At 33.2% G+C, this 19138-nt stretch overlaps 5 protein-coding genes across 8 annotated transcripts; 2 read left to right on the top strand and 3 right to left on the bottom strand.

Annotated features, from left to right (window-relative positions):
• The first annotated feature begins 863 nt into the window (after positions 1 to 863).
• Positions 864 to 2227, top strand: LOC142972453 (INO80 complex subunit B). Its single transcript, XM_076113595.1, has 3 exons — positions 864 to 1020; positions 1096 to 1451; positions 1643 to 2227. Exons 1-3 carry the CDS (start codon positions 969 to 971, stop codon positions 2180 to 2182), a joined length of 948 nt encoding a protein of 315 aa, XP_075969710.1. The 5' UTR covers positions 864 to 968; the 3' UTR covers positions 2183 to 2227.
• A 268-nt stretch (positions 2228 to 2495) lies between these two features.
• Positions 2496 to 5804, bottom strand: LOC142972454 (BTB/POZ domain-containing adapter for CUL3-mediated RhoA degradation protein 3). The gene is made up of 3 exons (XM_076113596.1): positions 5417 to 5804; positions 5056 to 5315; positions 2496 to 4872 (listed from the first exon to the last, which is right to left on the bottom strand). Exons 1-3 carry the CDS (start codon positions 5580 to 5582, stop codon positions 4420 to 4422), a joined length of 879 nt encoding a protein of 292 aa, XP_075969711.1. The 5' UTR covers positions 5583 to 5804; the 3' UTR covers positions 2496 to 4419.
• Positions 5805 to 6263: 459 nt separating this feature from the next.
• LOC142987795 (organic cation transporter protein) lies at positions 6264 to 9274 on the bottom strand. Its single transcript, XM_076136726.1, has 8 exons — positions 9001 to 9274; positions 8829 to 8905; positions 8565 to 8724; positions 8132 to 8458; positions 7795 to 8025; positions 7166 to 7383; positions 6878 to 7077; positions 6264 to 6757 (listed from the first exon to the last, which is right to left on the bottom strand). Exons 1-8 carry the CDS (start codon positions 9216 to 9218, stop codon positions 6530 to 6532), a joined length of 1659 nt encoding a protein of 552 aa, XP_075992841.1. The 5' UTR covers positions 9219 to 9274; the 3' UTR covers positions 6264 to 6529.
• An 870-nt stretch (positions 9275 to 10144) lies between these two features.
• LOC142972451 (protein phosphatase 1G) lies at positions 10145 to 16821 on the top strand. Of its 3 annotated transcripts, none has more exons than XM_076113591.1 (10): positions 10145 to 10374; positions 10802 to 11036; positions 12206 to 12282; positions 12567 to 12696; positions 13446 to 13636; positions 13746 to 14019; positions 14125 to 14331; positions 14426 to 14548; positions 14634 to 15043; positions 15131 to 16821. In XM_076113591.1, exons 1-10 carry the CDS (start codon positions 10264 to 10266, stop codon positions 15368 to 15370), a joined length of 1998 nt encoding a protein of 665 aa, XP_075969706.1. In that variant the 5' UTR covers positions 10145 to 10263; the 3' UTR covers positions 15371 to 16821. The 3 variants fall into 3 exon arrangements, with proteins under 3 accessions (XP_075969706.1, XP_075969707.1, XP_075969704.1); XM_076113592.1 differs by having other exon boundaries at positions 12188 to 12282; positions 13488 to 13636; XM_076113589.1 differs by having other exon boundaries at positions 12188 to 12282.
• On the bottom strand, positions 16777 to 19122 carry IFT20 (intraflagellar transport 20). Of its 2 annotated transcripts, none has more exons than XM_076113594.1 (3): positions 18947 to 19122; positions 17266 to 17420; positions 16777 to 17033 (listed from the first exon to the last, which is right to left on the bottom strand). In XM_076113594.1, exons 1-3 carry the CDS (start codon positions 19023 to 19025, stop codon positions 16917 to 16919), a joined length of 351 nt encoding a protein of 116 aa, XP_075969709.1. In that variant the 5' UTR covers positions 19026 to 19122; the 3' UTR covers positions 16777 to 16916. The 2 variants fall into 2 exon arrangements, with proteins under 2 accessions (XP_075969709.1, XP_075969708.1); XM_076113593.1 differs by lacking the exon at positions 18947 to 19122 and adding an exon at positions 18711 to 18906 and having other exon boundaries at positions 16783 to 17033.
• Positions 19123 to 19138: the final 16 nt, after the last annotated feature.

Raw genomic sequence — 19138 nt, 5'->3', positions numbered from 1 at the left:
TCGTCAAAAAAGGATTAAATCTCTGACTTACTTGATGCTTAGATAAAAAATCCCAAAAGTAGTTGTTTAATTGTTTTTAAGTGAGGGATACTTTTAATATAATGCTTAAACATAAATAAGTTTTATTTTGTTGATAAATTATTTCCGCATAGTTAGTTTTCTGTAGGTAGGAACACAACTTTCCACATTGATGTATAGATATTTATTTACTCCAAATTATTTCTTCATCAACAAAAATATACTTATTTATTGAATTATTACTTCAGCGCAATACCTAAGAGGAGGCTAAAAGAAAATTGTGGAACAATGTAAAATACGATCTTATTGTTATTAAGTAGCTAGATCCCTAAATTGTAAGTAGTTACTTGTTCTAGATAGGTACCTCTGTATTGAATTGAGTTGACACTAAGACGAATTACCTTGCTTATAGTTACCTATTTAGCTAACTTTATTACATTACTCAGGCTGACTCGCGGTCACTCTAAGACTATAAACCAAAAACGACGGAACTCAGAATAGGTGTCTTGTCGCATATGAGATGATTAAAATAAATATTATTATGTAGGTCAATTTTAGGAACAATAGTTACTCAGGTACATAGTACTCAGTCTTATAGTATGTTGGTCGATGGTCTACTCATAAAATTTTAAATAAAATAACTGATCAATTAAAAAAATATCAGTTTTAGATATATTTACTTTTATATAAGCTGGTCATTAAAATGATTAATTAATTTTAATTGAATATAACAGTTTTTTTTAAGCAGTAATTTAAAAACAAGTAATTCCATATAATTATATTCTAGTCGACTTTTGCAATAACATCTCTAAAAGCTGTCAGATTGACATTATTGACAAATAACAGCGCTGCCAACATCAAAAAGCCACAATGTTGTGAATGTGAACAAAATAACATTGATTTCTATGTTATTTGTAGCTCAAATTCAAATATCAATTTAGATTTTAGCGATGGTTCGCCGACAGCGAGAGCAAAGCACCACAGAGGACGAAATTGTCATAGGTAAATATAGTAATAACCTTTATAACATTGACATAACCAGTCTCAAAATAATACTCACAGAATGATAACTTACAGACACACCGCCGCCGAAAAAACATAAAAGACACAAGCACAAGAAGCATAAAAAGAGAAAATTAGAAAATGAGTACGATAGCGAATCATCTATTGATGTATCGTATGAAGACGCGATGGACAAATCGTACAAGATGAAAGTAAAGGGGCGAGACTTACCGGGGACTTCCGCAGCTGATCTACTCAAAGCTCAAACCATGAAGTCGTCTTCTGACTCCCGTAGATCAATACCAGGGTCGTCATCAAGCACTCCACCGAAAGCATCATCATCAAAGAAGAAGAAAAAAGGTCGAGAGAGTGGCACATCCAGTGAAGAGGAAAGATGGCTAGATGCTATCAAGTCTGGCAAATTAGAAGAAGTAAGCTATAACATACATATTTTTCACTTCATAGACTTCATTCAATCTTGTTTTAAATAACATGGCTGTTCAGTGAACTATTCATTTGTTTATTTTAAAATCTCAATTTCACTTCTTGCTGTTGTTATGTAAATTTACATACTTATAATACCTTGGTCACCAATCCTATCTAAATACATATTTTGATTTAGGTTGATGAAGAACTGAAAAAGATTAAGCCAAAAGATCCTAAAATGATGACGGCAAGACAAAGGGCAATGTATGAAAGAGGCACAGACAAGGAAACCAGTCCAGGTGGAGAAGTACTGTTAGCATTACCCTCAGGTTACAAAGAAAAGGTCATGACAGAAGAGGCAATACAAAAAGCTGCTCTAAAATCACAGAAAAGGAAACAGCTGGCTGATGAGAAAAGAGAAAAAGATAAGAAGAAAACTATGGACAGACTACTTAAAAAACAAGAATCAAAGAACCTGAAGAACACTCACAAGGGTAAACCTGCTAAAAGACTTGAACCCATGATTGTTTACAAAAATAATAATAATGAGATCTCTTTGTCATTACCTCTGGGAGTCCCCTTTCCTATAGAGAAACAATGTCCCATAGACCCTCCCAAACCTGTATTATGTGGTGTAGAAGGATGTGAAAATATAAAAAAGTACAATTGCTCCAAAACAGGTGTCCCTCTGTGTAGTTTAGAATGTTATAAAAGAAATCTTATATGTACTCAATAAAAAAATTACCTATGTAGAGACCTGAATTTATCATTTTCCTACATCCTTTTAAATATTACCCCCTTGTATGTAGATCACATCAGCATTTTTTGGCAGCATTAATAACCTCAGTTGAGCAATGTAGATCATGAAGCAAAATTTAGCCTTTTTAACAATATGACTGTTTGTGGTCCTTGTCAATTAATCATGGCTCTGGGAACCAAACAATTTAATTGTATGACAAGATTGCATTCTCATGATATATGGACAATGAAAGGATAGTGATAGGATTACTTAAGATGTTATAGGTCAAAAACAAAAATAAAACAGTATAGACAGCTAAACAGTGAGCATATTATATTCTGTAAGGATATAACAAGTTATAAGTGTTATAAAATTTACATTCATCACCATTCAATCAAGAGCTTCATAGAGAAGCCAGTCTTTCAACATTTACTAGAAAGTTCATGCTCTCATTGTCATTTGTACCACTAATTTTTAATTCAATCAACTTTTTAATAGCCTCTACTCATATTCTCACACTAAAACTACAATTACATTATGAAAATTACTGAATGTCTTTACTTTTGAATACTATGTTTTATTTTGAACTACTGTACTTTAGGCTCTAATTACTTTTCATAAGATATCAATTTCTCTGCAGGTGTTTTTAATGATCCATACTATATTTCAATGTTTAGATCTAAACTAATATTATTCTCACCTAGTACCAACTTTAATTAAAGGTGACTATGATAATAATAATGTGTTGTAATGATTTTATTAAATGTATCTGTATTGTGAGTTAATGAGGAAACAGATGAGATTAATACTATTTTAGTAATTATGTATCATCATTGGAGTGTGTAACATCATCATAAATACATCAGCATCTTTTAGATATGCAGTTCCTACCCTATTATACAAAATACTATATGCTTTTCCAAACTATTAATTTAAATTTTCGTTATTATACACCAATATCTAATTTGCACCTAATCTTTACCTATCATCATAATACAAAATTATTATTATTACAAAAAGTCTAATGGAACAATAAAATATCAGACTAGACTGTACTTTAATAATCTGAATCAGACCTTAATACCATTCCATATACTTTTTACAATTAAGTCTCAATCAACTACAGACACATAAGTTACACAATAATTTTAAAACAACTCCACTTCCAGCTTATACTGAGGTAAATGTGAAAATTTTACAAATACCGAGTCTTCTTGAAGATTCTCACATTTTTCATAAAAACTCTTGCCTGTTCCTTCAGTCCTATAAATTCAAATTGAAGGCAATAAATTAATAGGTGAATTATCTTAGGGCAGTGCAATACCATAATGTAATTACTTTTTTCAAACAATTAACCATTGTATTTCCACTTTCAACTCAACATAGAAAAATCTTACATCCAACAAAAAATGTAATAAATTATGAGCTTCATCATGTCAGGAACAAGGTTCTAATACTAAACAACATTGATTTGGCAAATCACTTGAGCTGTGTAAGTAGTGTGATAATAATAAGCGTAACATTACATTTTATATTACATTTACGACACAGATGTACTGCAAAGCTTGTACACATATTTTCTCATATAATCTTAGATAATACATTGATTTATTTCTATACTTGTCTACAATATCATGCAACATACATTAATGTATATTATATTCTTCTATAGACATCTATATCTTTGCCTAGAAAGGCTAAGAAAATTATGTATACAAAGAGCTATATTATAGACATGAATAAATTGCACATCAGTGTTTATACTATGTCTAATAGATTTACACATGAATATTAAATACTGTATGAAATATATAATGTATTTGTTTTAGACATCTACCAGATTTACTTAAATATTTTCTACTACAGATTTCAATTGGATCGTGAATCTTAGATATGTATTGTTGTCATATTTTGCACTATTTAATCTGTTATTTTTTTATATTTCAGCTTCCATACTGTTACACCTACTATACACAAAACTGACACATAGTATTAGAAGAAAGTAGTCCATAGTATGTCATTTGACTTTAATCATAAATGCCTCACTCCATAACCAATTCTCAGCATTCCAGAGAGCCATAGAAGAAGGGTCCATACGATAAAAGGTGAAGGACACAGCTCAGTAGAGTTTACAGACCGAAGCAAGGCAGCCAAAACGGCAAAATGCAACCAGCTTGGTATCAGACATTAGTCCGTTTCGAGCTTCGAAGGCGCGCCAAGCCCGACTGTAACCGCTAAGATTGATTATTCTGCTTGTTCGATCTTAGTCGGGCGAGTCCAGAGCGCTCCTCCTCCTCATCACTTGTGCAGGAAAGTCCACCTACAGCTCCACGAGATGATGTAGCTTGAATTAAGTCTTGATCTGGACCATTTCGACTCTCATATAACAATATTCCCAATGTCTCTTCATAGATCCTTGCTTCAGGAAATTCAACTTTTGTGTGTTTCTTATCTGTTGCATACACAATTGATGTGCAACATACTTCGGCGCATTTCTTGCCATGGCCAAAGAATGACCAGCAGCATATTTCATTTGAACCAATCACATCTTTTATAAATAACACACGGCCACTGAAGCGCAATGACAGTTTATCAAACAGCTCTATGTTCTTCAGCAAATTGTCATCTGACGTACTTGTGTACGAGTATTTGTTGTTATGTCTGTTTATTAGCAGTTTTACAACAGGCTGTAAAGTATTGAAACAAACATTTAAGTAAGTATAAGATATTAGAAGTTAGAAGATATAATTAATTTATGTATTTATAAATATCAAAAAACATAAATTCATTAGTTGGTCATAGTAAACTGAAGTGAAGTAGATAAATTATCTTTAAAAATATGGAAGATAAAATGAAACAAATGAATTCACCTTTGATGTGGACATAATAAGCAACTGTTCCTCTTTGTGAGAAGTAATAAGTGGTACTCGACAAATAGGTTCTGCTTCCCTTTCTTTTTTGCCTAATGCCTGTTGACAGGATTCTGTCAGCTCTTCAATCAAGAAGTATTTGGCTTCAGCCAGAAGTTCCATGATCTCGCGGTAACTGTCGGGTAGAGCAACTGTACCATCGCGCAAATAATTTAGAATTGTGCCAAAATGCTTGCCACAACGATCAATCAGTATCCAGCCTGAAAGAGAAAATTGACAATTTATTGGTCGCTTCAGAGTTTTCGTAGTTGTGGAACTGAGAACATACGGTGATATGCTGTTTTGTTAACGGCGCACATACCTTCCGAATCCGTCAGAACCTCCATTCTTCCACTAAACATAGTCCTCAGCATGTTGTCGCTTTTGATAAGGGTACCGATGGTTGTATAGAACAAGGTACCACCTACATTCAATTTTACATACTGCGACGGATTGCCTTTTATCAATGTTTTGTGATCGCCCGACATTTTAGCAACCAAATCTATGAACGATGCTGAGAGTAAATCACAATATTTTACCGATATAGAGATTTCTAATCAAAGAAATCTCACAGATACAGAGGATGTATAGATTTACACCAATTGCAGTTTCCTTTAATTCACTACATGTTAAAATTCATAGCAATTTACTCAAAACCCAACAATCACAAAATATTCCCGTAAATCCATATTATCATAGACTAAAGATGAATAGAGTATACCCTTCTAAATTTGTGTGTCATTATTTTATGGATTTTTTGTAAATATATAGGTAAATTGGCTCTGAAACTGAAATAACATTTCAGTTATATTGCTAACTTCAATAAATTCCATTGAAAATTCTACTAGAATCTCTAAAATTGTTGTATTAATTTTAATCGATCAAGTAAGTTTTTTTTTTCTTTAAGTATTATAAATTTACAACACTAGTTTGATTACAGATAATAAATTGAGCTTAGTGCAAGACCTAAGCTTGATATGTACATAACCATAATTTAATTGCCTGTGGAAAGGAAACAACAAAAGTTTAATGTTCAACTAGATTAATATAGTTATTATTTTGCAGCTTGAAAAAATATTAAGCAAGCTGATGGATGATATTCTTTTGCATTAAGTTTTATCGATACTGGACGTAAGGAGTAAGAAAAGACTTTGGCTTTGCATCTATATTCAACTATAATAATAACCTTCTCAATTATAAATAGCGATAATAATAAATTATGTACAATAAACATACATTTTACGAGTATTTTTATTAATTTATGTAGTATTAATAATTATCAATTATCCATACCAAAATAATTATAAGTGCTACGTTATACATTTAGGTAATTCATAATGCTATGCAAAGTATTGTAAATGTGAAGAAGAAATAAATGTGATATAAATAGGTAACTTTTGTTCTGCCCGCAAAATTAGATTGTTTAATTGCGGTGTTAAGGGGTTGTAGAATTCTTATGTAAATTATTCAGTTCTACTTCTTCTTCCAGTCTTTTTGTTGGTTCATGAGTATTTGCTTTCGTTCCAAACCTTTGTGCGTCTTCTAATGTTTCCGGTAGTTTGGCATTCAATGTTTCGGGTAAATAGAAAATAGATAATATCCCAAATGTAACCGTAGTAACAGATAATATTACACTTGGTAAGCGATTATCTATTCTTCTCCCCTAAAAATAATATATAAAGAATTTTTTAGAATAAAGTTGGTAGAATAGTTCCTAGCCGGTAGGAAACGAATGAAGATATTACTGTTTGTTCAATTCAATGTCTAATGATATTAAACTTACCAAGTACAGAACATACGACCCAAATGCTGAAGCTCCACCAGATATAACGTTACTCAATGACATCCCCGACTGCCTTAAACAAGTTGGATAAAGTTCCATATTCAATAAGTTAATTATGTAGTATGACACTGTCATCGAAGATCTATTCGTAACACTTAAAATTGTGTTAAACAATTCATTTTTCAGCCATTCAGCATTGCCTGCAAAAAAATAATAATTTGAGCAAATATGTAAGGAGTATAGAGCATAATATAATAAGAAATGTCGCTATTAACGAAAAGTACATACTTGTTTCTCGAAACCCGCTAAATATCCAGATCATGGTCGTTATTGAAAACGAAATTATTCCTGTAAAACGTCTTCCGATCCGATCGGCTAGAAACGCTGCTATAAAATACCCTGGAATTTCGGCCAAAGACTGCCAGGCAAACTCCAAAAATGGGTTTCCTAGAGATTTTTCTGCAGATCCAAAAACTGCTACTGAATAATTAGCGGAAATGCAAAACCTGAAGGTAATCAAAACGTTTATTTAGGCCTGACAATGAAATAGGCTAAATATTGAAGAGAAACAAATGTGTATATAAAAAACAAGAACTGCTTTTTAAAAGCGTTCTATCTGTGCAGGAATGACATGATTCTGTTATTAGGAAAATTAGTGTCTGAATGCTATAAATCTGACATGACTCGAACTGATAGTGGAGAGGTGCACTAAAATGATAATTATAAAAATAGCCAAAAATGGTATTATGTAGGTAATCCATGTCTCAAAATAACAACACCGTTTCTGTACATCGTTGTTGTAGCAAGCGAGCGGTGAGAATTTTACCAGTTGGCCTCTTTGAGAAGACGTTTTACCATTGAGATCTCATTAAGTGTACCTACCTATATAAGAACGATAATATACCCAAATTATATACCATAAAAATAACTGTAAAGTCGTATGCACAGCTACACGCCATCCTGAAAATAAAGCCAGTGGACCCAATGTCTCCGACTTATCGTTGTTTATCGAAGTAGTAGATAAAAATTCCCTCTCCGTATCGGCACTCAATGTGCATTTATTCACTTTTGCTATATTTTTGATATGCTTTAATGCTTTTTTCGATTTGCCGTTTATCCAAAGCCATTGTGGAGATTCTATTATCCTCCTAAAATCATTGAAAAATATTGGATTCCAGATAATAACATGAACCTTCGATATTATGAGTTTTACGTATTTTTCTCAATGTTAAATATTTGTGATTATTAAATTACCAAGAAATCACCAAAAACAGTAGTTGCAATGACGTTGTAACAATCAAAAAGGACTTCCAATTTCTGAGTTTCCAATAGAAAAAAGGCATCAAACACTTTCCGAAGCTTGTAGCAAGAAGATGAAGCTTTGCTACAGTGGTCCGTCTTTTTGGTGAAGATATTTCTAAAGATATAACAGCAGTACTCTGTATGGCCGACCAAGACGGAAAAGAAGCTATAATGCATCCTATGGTAAATAATATGAATGATGAACTTGCAACAACAGATACAAATCGACCTATGATTAACAAGGCCAGAGAGATAATGTATGTTAGTTTTCGTCCATATCTGAAAATAAAAATAAATTTAATTAGTGTTTTAACGTACGTGTATATTAATGATACTACCAATACAATTGTGAAATATCTTGCAATAATCGGAAAGATATACCTACACGTCACCAAACCACCCAAAGAAAAAAGATCCGATCATTTCTCCAATTTGGGCGTACGCATAAATATTTGCAATATTTATTTCATTTTCGCATACCCAATTATTGTCCGAAGGAACAGTTGTTTCGAACCAAGTCTTGTCGAATTCAAAAATATTACATTCTGTAATAAAAGAAGAGTTAACATTTACTTCTCAATATAAATTGATTTTGTTTCTGAAAATAAGTCAAATTTTAATTTGATTTTGTGTAGAGTGTAACAAATACCTTTCGTGACATTTGTTGCTTCATTTGTATAAATTAAACAATCACTGAACTTTTCTCTGCCAGTTTCACTTTCGACGCTGAATTCAAACACAAAAATATGTTAAATATTTCGGTAAAATCCGCATTGGTTGCATCTATTGTAAAAAAAGCTTGATGACTTAAGTCCGCTTACACCGGTATATATTTGGCTTTCCATGAAATTTCACTGATGTTTTCTGGTTTCTCTGGCATCTGGCACATGTGAGGTGTGATCGTTAGAGCTAATATTATGTTGTTATAAGCTACTGACCAGAGAGTCGTAAAAACTACATTATAAAAGAAATCGAACTTTTTTTGAAACGTCCCGCTATTGCCTACTTCCGAAAGTGCACGATCGTAAACAGATTCCATGTTTGATTGGAAAACTTTTAACGATTACGATGTACGAATTGTAAGTGATCACTAAGAGTCTGTTATCATTCTGACCCTGTTAAACAGCTATTCTTATCATATTTTATGTCTTATCTATTTTGTCATGACCATTAAGAAAACCAGTATTACCATTTTTATTAATAAACCAATACTTATTGAGACTGACGTTATAATATATTATGGAAACGGATAAAAGAAATATATTTAATTTGTATCTTTTGTATATCTGTTTCTTGAGTTACAACGACAAAAAGTCTGAACCACTTAGTTCTATCATTGGCCTAGCCTTTTATTACAACCTGAGGTCTATTAAAAGGTCAGAGGTTCAATTCCTACTACTTTACGAGAAAGCTCTGTTCTGGGATCAACTTATTACACAAAGTGCCTCTTGTTTGTTCACTGTTAAGGATCCCGGTGGCTCTATAAAATGAAAAGCTTCGAATTTTATTCAGAATAAACACATATTTATTGACAAATCTAGTGGCGTTACAAATGCAACAATCACCAAGATAGGTAGGTACAAAGATTAAGTGATTCTTAACACTACGACCAAATCTTTACCAAACGTCGAAGCACATTCTGATGGTCATCACCATCAGAATTGTACACTTATTTGTTTGAATTTAGTTTAGTTTTTTTTAATGCACTGGTTTTAATATTTAAAAGTTGTCGTACTACTATTAGTTTCGGACTTACGGACTATCAACTTTTGCAACTAATTTCGGTCAATAGTTTATGGCATTCTTTGTATGAATATTAATAATACTCAATTTATGGGAAGAGTATAAATTCATCAACCAACAGTTGGATTTTTGTATACTTATTCAGTAAATAATTTCAAAATGAGCTTAGTTTTGGACTAAAGATAATTAAACAATTTGAGAATATTTTTCACTGGCAACTTCATTCTCGGCGGTTGACTGACTGACTCTGGTTAGCTTGCCGCCTGCGCGATTTTTCAGAGGTTTTCGCGCCTCAATTATTTATTTTTAGTAATTATATTTCATGTTTATAACATTCCAATATGGGTGCCTATTTATCTGAGCCCGTTACAGAAAAAGTGTCCAGCGATGAAGCTAACAATAAACTTGAGTGCGGTGCAAGCTCCATGCAGGGATGGCGTGTCAACCAAGAGGTACTTTTAGTGTTTAGTTCAAATTATATGTTTGAATCTTGCACAAAGCCGCTAAAATGCATCTGTAATTCACAATACACAAGCATCCCAAACCTCGTGTGTATAACTGTGCTCTTGTAATTAGTCGTGTAATGTTTGTGGTTAACGCTGTCTAGCATTTCTAGATATCGCACCTATTACATGGACTATGTACATGTCTAAGTACGAACGTTTGTGTTGTATCAAAGTTTATGTCGTATTACGGGAATATAACGATTAAGGAAAGCGATGCATTACTGCTATGGTGGAGATTATAACAGTAGTTCTATTTGTAGAAAGCTCATTTGAACTAAGCATTTCCTACCTTAATACAGTTACATCCGGTTTTAGAAGTCTGTAAACATGTTGTAAATGAAGTTTGTTTTATAAATTGACTATTTTATTATAGGATGCACATAATACTATTCTGGAGTATGATGAGAATACATCTCTGTTTGCTGTCTATGATGGTCATGGGGGTGCAGAGGTGGCCACTTACTGTTCCCAAAAACTGCCAAATTTTATCAAAAATACAGAAGCTTATAAAAGTGGTGATTTGACAAAGGCTTTAGAGGAGGCTTTCCTTGGATTTGATGCTTCAATTGCTACAAAAGAAGTGATGGATATCCTGAAAGAATTGGCTGGTAAGAAATAACATATATTATTTACATTTTAATATAACCAATTAAATTTTCACCCACATGGGATACATTTTTTTTCTGAAGCAGCTTGTTAGATCAAAAAACGTAAGCAAGTTTTAATCTTCTTCTATCTAATCTAAGAAATCTAAATGTCTCATATATATTTTTATCACAACTTTCATATGCATTAGCGAGTCATTATTCTAACAAATGTATGAAGAATCACTGGGAATAATGTAGCTTAAATGTTAGAGGTCACTATAATATTATTATAAGTTTTAATTCCAGCTTCAATAACCATTCAATAAAATATAGTTTTCTACACATTTTCTGTAGACATAATAATACTTGAGTGATTATTTATTGGTGTAAGTGAAACTACAAACACTTCATGTTGTGATTTACAAGTGTTAGAAATAGGACATAGCAGAGGTCAAATGTTTGCATAATGTCTTAACTACATTTGATTAAGTAATTTCATTTAGCTATATACATTTTAAATCAAAATTCTATGCAGATTTTATGTTTTCTATTGATGTACTGTGTCTTGTTATTTTTTACTTATATTTTTCTTATAATACCAATAAGTTCTTGTGATTTTTTTTACATCTTCATTTGTTTTTTTTTAGTTCTATTCAAATTATTCACTATGGTCTTATAGAGTACTTCTTGTACCATTTAATCAGTGTTATAGTACTGTATTCACATAACATGAGTGTTGTGTTAACACTGTAAACAAACTTGTTTACAATGCAGATTATTAAGATTGTCTGCAATTAATGTAATCATTGCTCACATTATATGTCTTAGTAGTGATGTTTATTTTAAAAATAATTGAATTTTACTTATGAGACTAATAATAGTGAGTCTATGAACTTTTTAAAGAGGATTAAAGCAGAAATAATCCTCTTATTTGCACAATTCAAAAAATATATATTATTAATATCCTGCCATGGAGTCCAAGCCAAGTGACTAGTACTATGTTAAAATATTTAAAATATACCAAGTCTGTCCCTGAATATAATCTTAAACTACCCACTTTTTGGTATAGTACTGTCAATTTGTCTAAGACAGTCAGGACCTATGTGAAGTTTATTTTGTTTTTTTCTTTTATTTTCTTTTTTGTTTTGTTATCAAATTGTAAAATATTTTAGGTGAAATTAATCCACCAGGTCCGAGCGACAATGAGGAGGAATCTGAAGATGAGAATGTGAGCAACCTGTATCAAGAAGCCAGACTGCCTTTGCAAGTAAATATAGTTTTTTTCAAATGTTATAAGAAATAGTTGTTAAAAATCTTGCTTGTTGAAATTGCCATGTCTTTCGAAGTATACAATATGAGTTTTAATTTTTTAAACATATTTCCTGTTACATAATTTTATTAAAATTTTGATGTTTCAGAGGATAATAATGTATAGAAAATATGTTATCTAACTCAAAACTTAACTTAAATAGGTGATAGAAACCTAATTTAATTAAAACTCTAGGTTTTATTTAGGCACTAACTGAAGTATTGTTTAAATGTTTGTTACAGGAAGTGCTGGCCAAGTATGAGAACAAACTATCCACACTTCACCGAAACAGACTTGGTGAGGCAGCTACTCCATTGTCACCCTGTCTTCGAGCCAAGAAGAACACAGATGAAGCAGCTCCTGGAAGCTCAGGTAACTGCCAACTATATTGAGTGACAAGTGGTGTTATCTGAGTGCATCATTGCATTATCTGTATTGACATTGTCAGTTAATTTAATGGTAATAATTTGCAAACAAAACATGGGAATTCCCTCAGCCAAAGAGAAAATTTGATTCGTCAATATTTTATTGACAGTTTCTTTTTTAACATAGTATCAATTTTAGTCTGTAAACAAATAATTTGAGTATTAATTTAGTCAAATCAAGAACAAATCACTACCATGCATTTGTCCTACTAAAAATCATTTTAGTTTTGCATAGTGTTTAAATACAAGGGGAATTACCTAAACTATAATATTCCTAGTATCTTCATACAGTAGAAATTTAAATATCTTGTTGTTTTGCATGATATGTTAAATTACATACAATGTTTTACTATTGTAGCTTTTAAGTTTATTTTAAATATTTTGCATGTCTTAGATTCTTTTGCAATGTTTAAGATTATGAATTTAATAAGTTTCGAAATTACAAAATTATAATAATATTAGCTGAAGTACTTGGCCTTTTCAATCACATCAATGAAGCCAAATGTGTAGAATCTTGTAATAATTATACAGAATATTTATACATTTTATAAGTATTGATTCCTGAGATTCACTTTCAAGAATAATTATGTCTGTTATGAATATTATTGTGATTGCTGCATGTTGCGAATGCTATGTAGATATATGTGTTTTGTTGTGCCTGTAGTTGCGTGGCTTACAGCTTATATTTTACAATAGGTGCTGGTGCATCAAGTTCCAGTTCTGGTTTCACATTTGCAGCTGGCTCGAGCTCAGAGCAGCCAGCTGCTGAGGCATCCTCCACCAAGAATGGGTTGTCGTCCACAGAAGAAGGCAACAATGCTGATGAGGACACCGGAGGTGTTTCATCCACCAACTCCAATGAGGAAGACAAGGATTTGAATGGAGAGGTCAGTTTTTGAATCCATATTTATATGAATTTCGGTAATTTTAGATATTTCTTGAGAACTGGTACATTAAAATGACGTCTTTTATTAACAAGCATGGTTCTTTTTACAGGTTTCAACAAGCGAACCCGATGACAAAACAGCCGAGCCAGCTGCTATGGAAGTTGACAAAACCAATTCAACTGCACCAGACAGCTCTGAGGACAACTGCCATCAGCCAGAACAAAGCGAAGATGCCAAGAGCACGTCAGCGCCCGCCACTGGTAATGGCGCTTCTTCTGAAGTCTGCAATGGAGAGGTCACAGAGTCCAAGCCCGTTGACGGAGAAGAAAGTAATATTACGTCTTCTAATGGTTCTGCTACACCAGTTAAAGGAAAAGCTAAAGGTAGATCATGAGCACAATATTTCCATTTCGAGACATGTGCAAACAATAGTCTATTTTTTTAAATTCTTAAACATTTACAATAACTTTATGCTATATTCTCCACAGTGTCCAGCTCAGATGCGAAGCCGCGCGACAGGCCGAAGGATGCTAAGATCAGGCGCGCTGCGGCCGCGGTTTATGAGTCCCTCTTACGTCAAGCCGCCGAAGAAGACGATGATGAAAGCGACTCAAATGACGAGACCTTCGAGGGAGGCGAAGTGAACTCCTCTGATGAAGAAAATGTTAATGGTGTTGAAGAGTCTTCCAATGACGGTAAGTTGCAGAACATGTGCTCGTTATATTAAATTTCCTGCAAAACGTGATAGTAACAAGTTACATAACTGAATTTGTACATGTTTTATATCAGGTGATGGAGAAGACGAAGAAGAGGAAGATTATGAGTCGAGTGATGATGGCGAAGAGGATCTGTCTATGACAGAAGAGCCCGGTAACGACAGTGGCTGCACGGCTGTTGTAGCACTTCTCAGAGGTAAGTTTACATAGCTATATAATGTATAGTTATGGTTCTGGGTATTTAAAACATTACTTATGTCTTCTTTTTACTTTGTCAACAGGTAATGAGTTGTACGTAGCAAATGCCGGTGACTCGCGCTGCATCATTTGCCGAGAAGGAAAAGCCATTGACATGTCAATAGATCACAAACCAGAGGACACTCCCGAGTTAGAGAGGATCACAAACGCAGGTGGCAAAGTCTCGAATGACGGTCGCATCAATGGCGGCCTCAATCTGTCTCGCGCCATCGGTGACCACTCTTACAAGCAAAACAAAGATCTAGGCCCCAAAGAACAGATGATCACAGCATTGCCAGATGTGAAAACGTTAACGATTGATCCAGTAAAGGACCAATTCATGGTGCTCGCTTGCGACGGTATATGGAACTTTATGTCTAGTCAAGACGTTTGCGACTTTATTGTGCCAAGGCTGGCTGAAGGTCGAGAGAGGCTTTCACAGATTTGTGAGGAAGTATGTATTACTGTCACTTCGATTTAATTGTGTGGACTATATAGATTTTAGTTTCTTCTCTATAATTGAGTTTATATCTTTTTACAGATGTTTGATCACTGCCTGGCACCAAGCACAATGGGTGACGGTACCGGGTGCGACAACATGACAGCTATTATAGTGCGATTTAAAGATGGCGTGATCAGTGACGTGGGCCAGCACTCCAGTGCAGAGGGAACCAAAAAGCGCGCCGCCGAGGAGGAACCCAGCCAAGAGGAACAACAAGACTCGAAAAGGCAAAAGGTTGATGATCCTCTTTCAAGTTCAGTAGTGACTTCAAGTGTGTAGACTTCTTATATTATAGACTAAAGTGTTCAAGCCACACATAGTATTGTGAAATGTATGGTGGAGACTGTAATTTAAATTATGATAATAGACAGGATGTCATGTAAGGGTTTCATCGAGCATATTCTACTTATTAATTGGTAATAATTTATTGTTTGTAATGAGCAATATTTTGCTACAAAATCTCCCTCGATTGTTTTACACTAAATATTTCGAAGTTTGTTGTATCGGTGTTGCCTTATACGGGTTCGAGAGACCCGGTGTTTATTACTCGCCAATGATCTTAGGGAATAATTTTTGAAATAACTCAATTACTAGACAAGTAGAGGTACAGACAAAACTTAGCAATTAACAATGCATGCACATAGTTTCGTCGACGTAGTGAAGTCAATAATATCGAACGTGAATGGATCTTTTAATAAGAACACATTGAATAATTTCAGGCATTTATTAAATAGTAATTTAATCACCATGATATTGTTGGCTATTCAGTGTTGCTATTCTGATTGAAGCATTGTAGTAAGTACACTGTACGGAGGGAGGAGAATAATTGATAAATTCCAGAACTGATTGTTGACGATAGCGAGTAGTTAGTAAGCTAAGCTGTAAGTGTAAGTTACAGAATTTTAATATCTATGATCTAGTTATTTGAATCCCACTTTAAATATTACAGAGTAATTGGTTTCTCACTTTATATTTTTGTTGCTTGAACTGGCTAGGTTTTGTTCCACTTTTATTTCAGTGAAAAGACTGGATATAGTTTTCATTGTATCGAGGTACATAATTATTATGTTACGGCTATCGAATTAAACGGCCGATAAATGATTGTGAGTAGGGTATCTTACGTCACATTACCGCCATTTGTATTGATTAAATACTTCAATCACAAAATATTATAATTTGATTTATTGTGACTATTTTTTATTATTATGTATCAGTAATTATTTGTACAACAATTATAGTACACATCATCATGATGATGTTATTAATAATGTGACTTCAATTATTTATGAAAATTTAATAAAAATACAATGTTGGCTCGTGAAAACTCAAATATTGACTTTTGTTTTGAGTTTAGTCAAAAGGAGCCTTATTTGAATTAAATTGGTGTTTGGTATATAAAATTATGACATTGGCATGTTCCTACATAAAATTAAAAAAATTGGAATCAAGGAAATGTATGTATATTTCTATTGTTTATCTGTGTTACTCTGTAGTAATAAGTAGTTATATTTTTGTAATCACAGGTATTGTAATATAAACATAATCATATTAAGTTTTGTGATTAAGTTGACGTTTCCAAATTGTGACCTATAGTAGGATTTAATATAAAAATACGCAACAATTCGGAATAAATAACCCCATACAGTGAAAGTGTTTTACAGTTTGACTATAGGAACTGTGTTGATTTCATGTGTGTTTCAGTGAAAATTACATTTTTACCGACTGGAAAATAGTTTTATTTTATTTCAAATTCAATTAAATGTTACATTGGTTAAAATGAATGTTGATGAGTCCTCAAGACAATTTTCTCAATTATCTGAATAGACTATCTTATTTGTGTTAAATACTCAATGGTTTCCATTTGTGTGGCTTCCAATATCTGCAGAGCATCATATTCATTGTCGAGCTGTTCGAGTATAATTGTTTGGTCGTTGATCTCGGCCTGGAAAATTAATGAACAAGTAAAGAATAATTTTAAATACTTTTATCAAAATTAAACAATTCATCCTAGTCATCAGCAACAATTTTGCATCATTCAACTTGTCATGAGAGTAGGTGCTACCGCCGCGCCATCCAAAAGAGCAAAGAATGCAAAAAAGCAAGTAGGTACCTATCGTTAAGTATGTAAAGTTAAAAATATGAAGTTTACTTCGTGGCAGAGTTTCAATAGCTACCTGCAATTTGGCTTGCTCCGACTCTTTTTCCTTTGAAATAGATTTGAGTAGGTTCATAGAACCTATAGCTGCCATTTTTTTCTTTTCGACATTATCGCCAAGTTCTTTTAGTACCTCTAACAAAGCATTGATAATTTTGCCGAAATCCTGTATTTCTGGAAAGCAATAATAAAGAAAATTAAATCATGCATGTATATCCGATTCGCAGAAATTAGGCAAAATATGGGAATAATGCTTTTAACCCGGCGAGCGTAAGGTTGGGTGTGATACACCCAGAGCTACAAAAATCGATAAATATTTTTATAACGAATTGTTATTACGCGTCGTGCGCCTGAGTAGCTGCGCGGGGGGAGGTGCCGAAGCATCGACTGCTGCTGCCTCAGCCGACCGCCGCCCGGAAAATGGTGTATACGGGGTTGAAGCTGTCAGCGGGTGCGTGCAACCCACCTTACGCTTCTTGTTACGAATTTTACCAAACACATTTTGTTTTCTTCTAGTTATTTTTGCATTGTTTTGTTTTATTTTCGGGATAAAAATCTAAAATATCTTACGAAAATAACCAAAGTAGATTGTTATGTCTTTTCTAAGAAGCCTAAGACAGTTTTACCGACGAAATCGGTAGTGACCAAGATATTGATCATGTTAGTGAAAGAAGTTTTGGAAGTGAGACAGAGCAGGAGTTAGATGACGGAGAACAGCCTATAGGATCAGAAGAAAATGATATGGAAGGTAGTTTTATGTTGGGGAAAATGGAATGAAATGTTTTACAGCACCAAACGGGTCAAATGTATGTACTATGTCGGAAAATATTGTAAGAGAAAGACAAAGAAATATTGTAAGACACGTCATTTTCGTCTGTGAAAACTGCACAAGATCTCAAGATAAATAAATTTGTTTTTATTAGTTTTTTTATTGATCAAACGTATTATTATGTTGTTATGTTTAGTATACTAGAAGAAAAAAAGCTTTAAATTGTTTTCATTTTCATATTTTTGATAAAAAGTGATAAACACGTGTCATAAATAATTAATATCAGTTGAAAGTGTTACTTTTTTAATTTTATAAATAAATATCATTAATACACTTATTTTCTTGTTTCGCCTTTAAATTAGATTAAAATAGGAGTAAACACTAGTATATTATTCAAGAAAATAAGCATTGAAAATAATACTGTGGTAAAACCACGCATTTACTTTCTGGGTGTGTCACACCCACCTAGCGCTTTGTGTTACATATTCTAGCCTTGCGCACGCAGGGTTAAATCGTACTGAATCTGCGTGACAAGGGCTATCGCTGAATATGAAATAATATCTATGTTATCAATGTCCCCACAATGCAAGGGAGACACACGGTATCAAGATAAATAACATTATGTATGTAATCAGTCTGTTAAGGCTACGTCATGCATGAGACATCATAACAATACATGCGTTCTCATCACTAACTCGTTTCATACTCCTTGCAAGTATCCTTTAGATCTTCAGTTTCCTTCTGGACGTGGGTTTCTATTACTCTGATTTTGTTTATGTCATCGTAATATAAGTGAACCTTTTGTAGTTCTTCTGCCATAATTTATTTAATTCTCAAAAACCACTTCAAAGTAGGCAACTGGCTACAAGACTTTCAATGAAAGCTAGTTGCTTGGCAACATCAAACAAACAAATAGGTATTAGGTACTTACCTATGCATAGTAAATCCTTGAACTGAGCATGAATTTTAATCTTAAACAGTATAGTCGAAATTTTGCTTATTATGATCATAGGTGAATTTTATATTACCCGATCGATTTGGATGTTAGTTCTATGCAAATATTTTGCAATATTTTACAATAATAAAAAAACCATACCCACTAGGCATGACAACTTATGCCTGT

Source organism: Anticarsia gemmatalis, chromosome 4 (assembly GCF_050436995.1).
Source record: "Anticarsia gemmatalis isolate Benzon Research Colony breed Stoneville strain chromosome 4, ilAntGemm2 primary, whole genome shotgun sequence".
Taxonomy (NCBI): domain Eukaryota; kingdom Metazoa; phylum Arthropoda; class Insecta; order Lepidoptera; family Erebidae; genus Anticarsia; species Anticarsia gemmatalis.
Note: the sequence above shows the minus strand (reverse complement) of the source record. Positions and strands in the feature narration are given on the sequence as shown.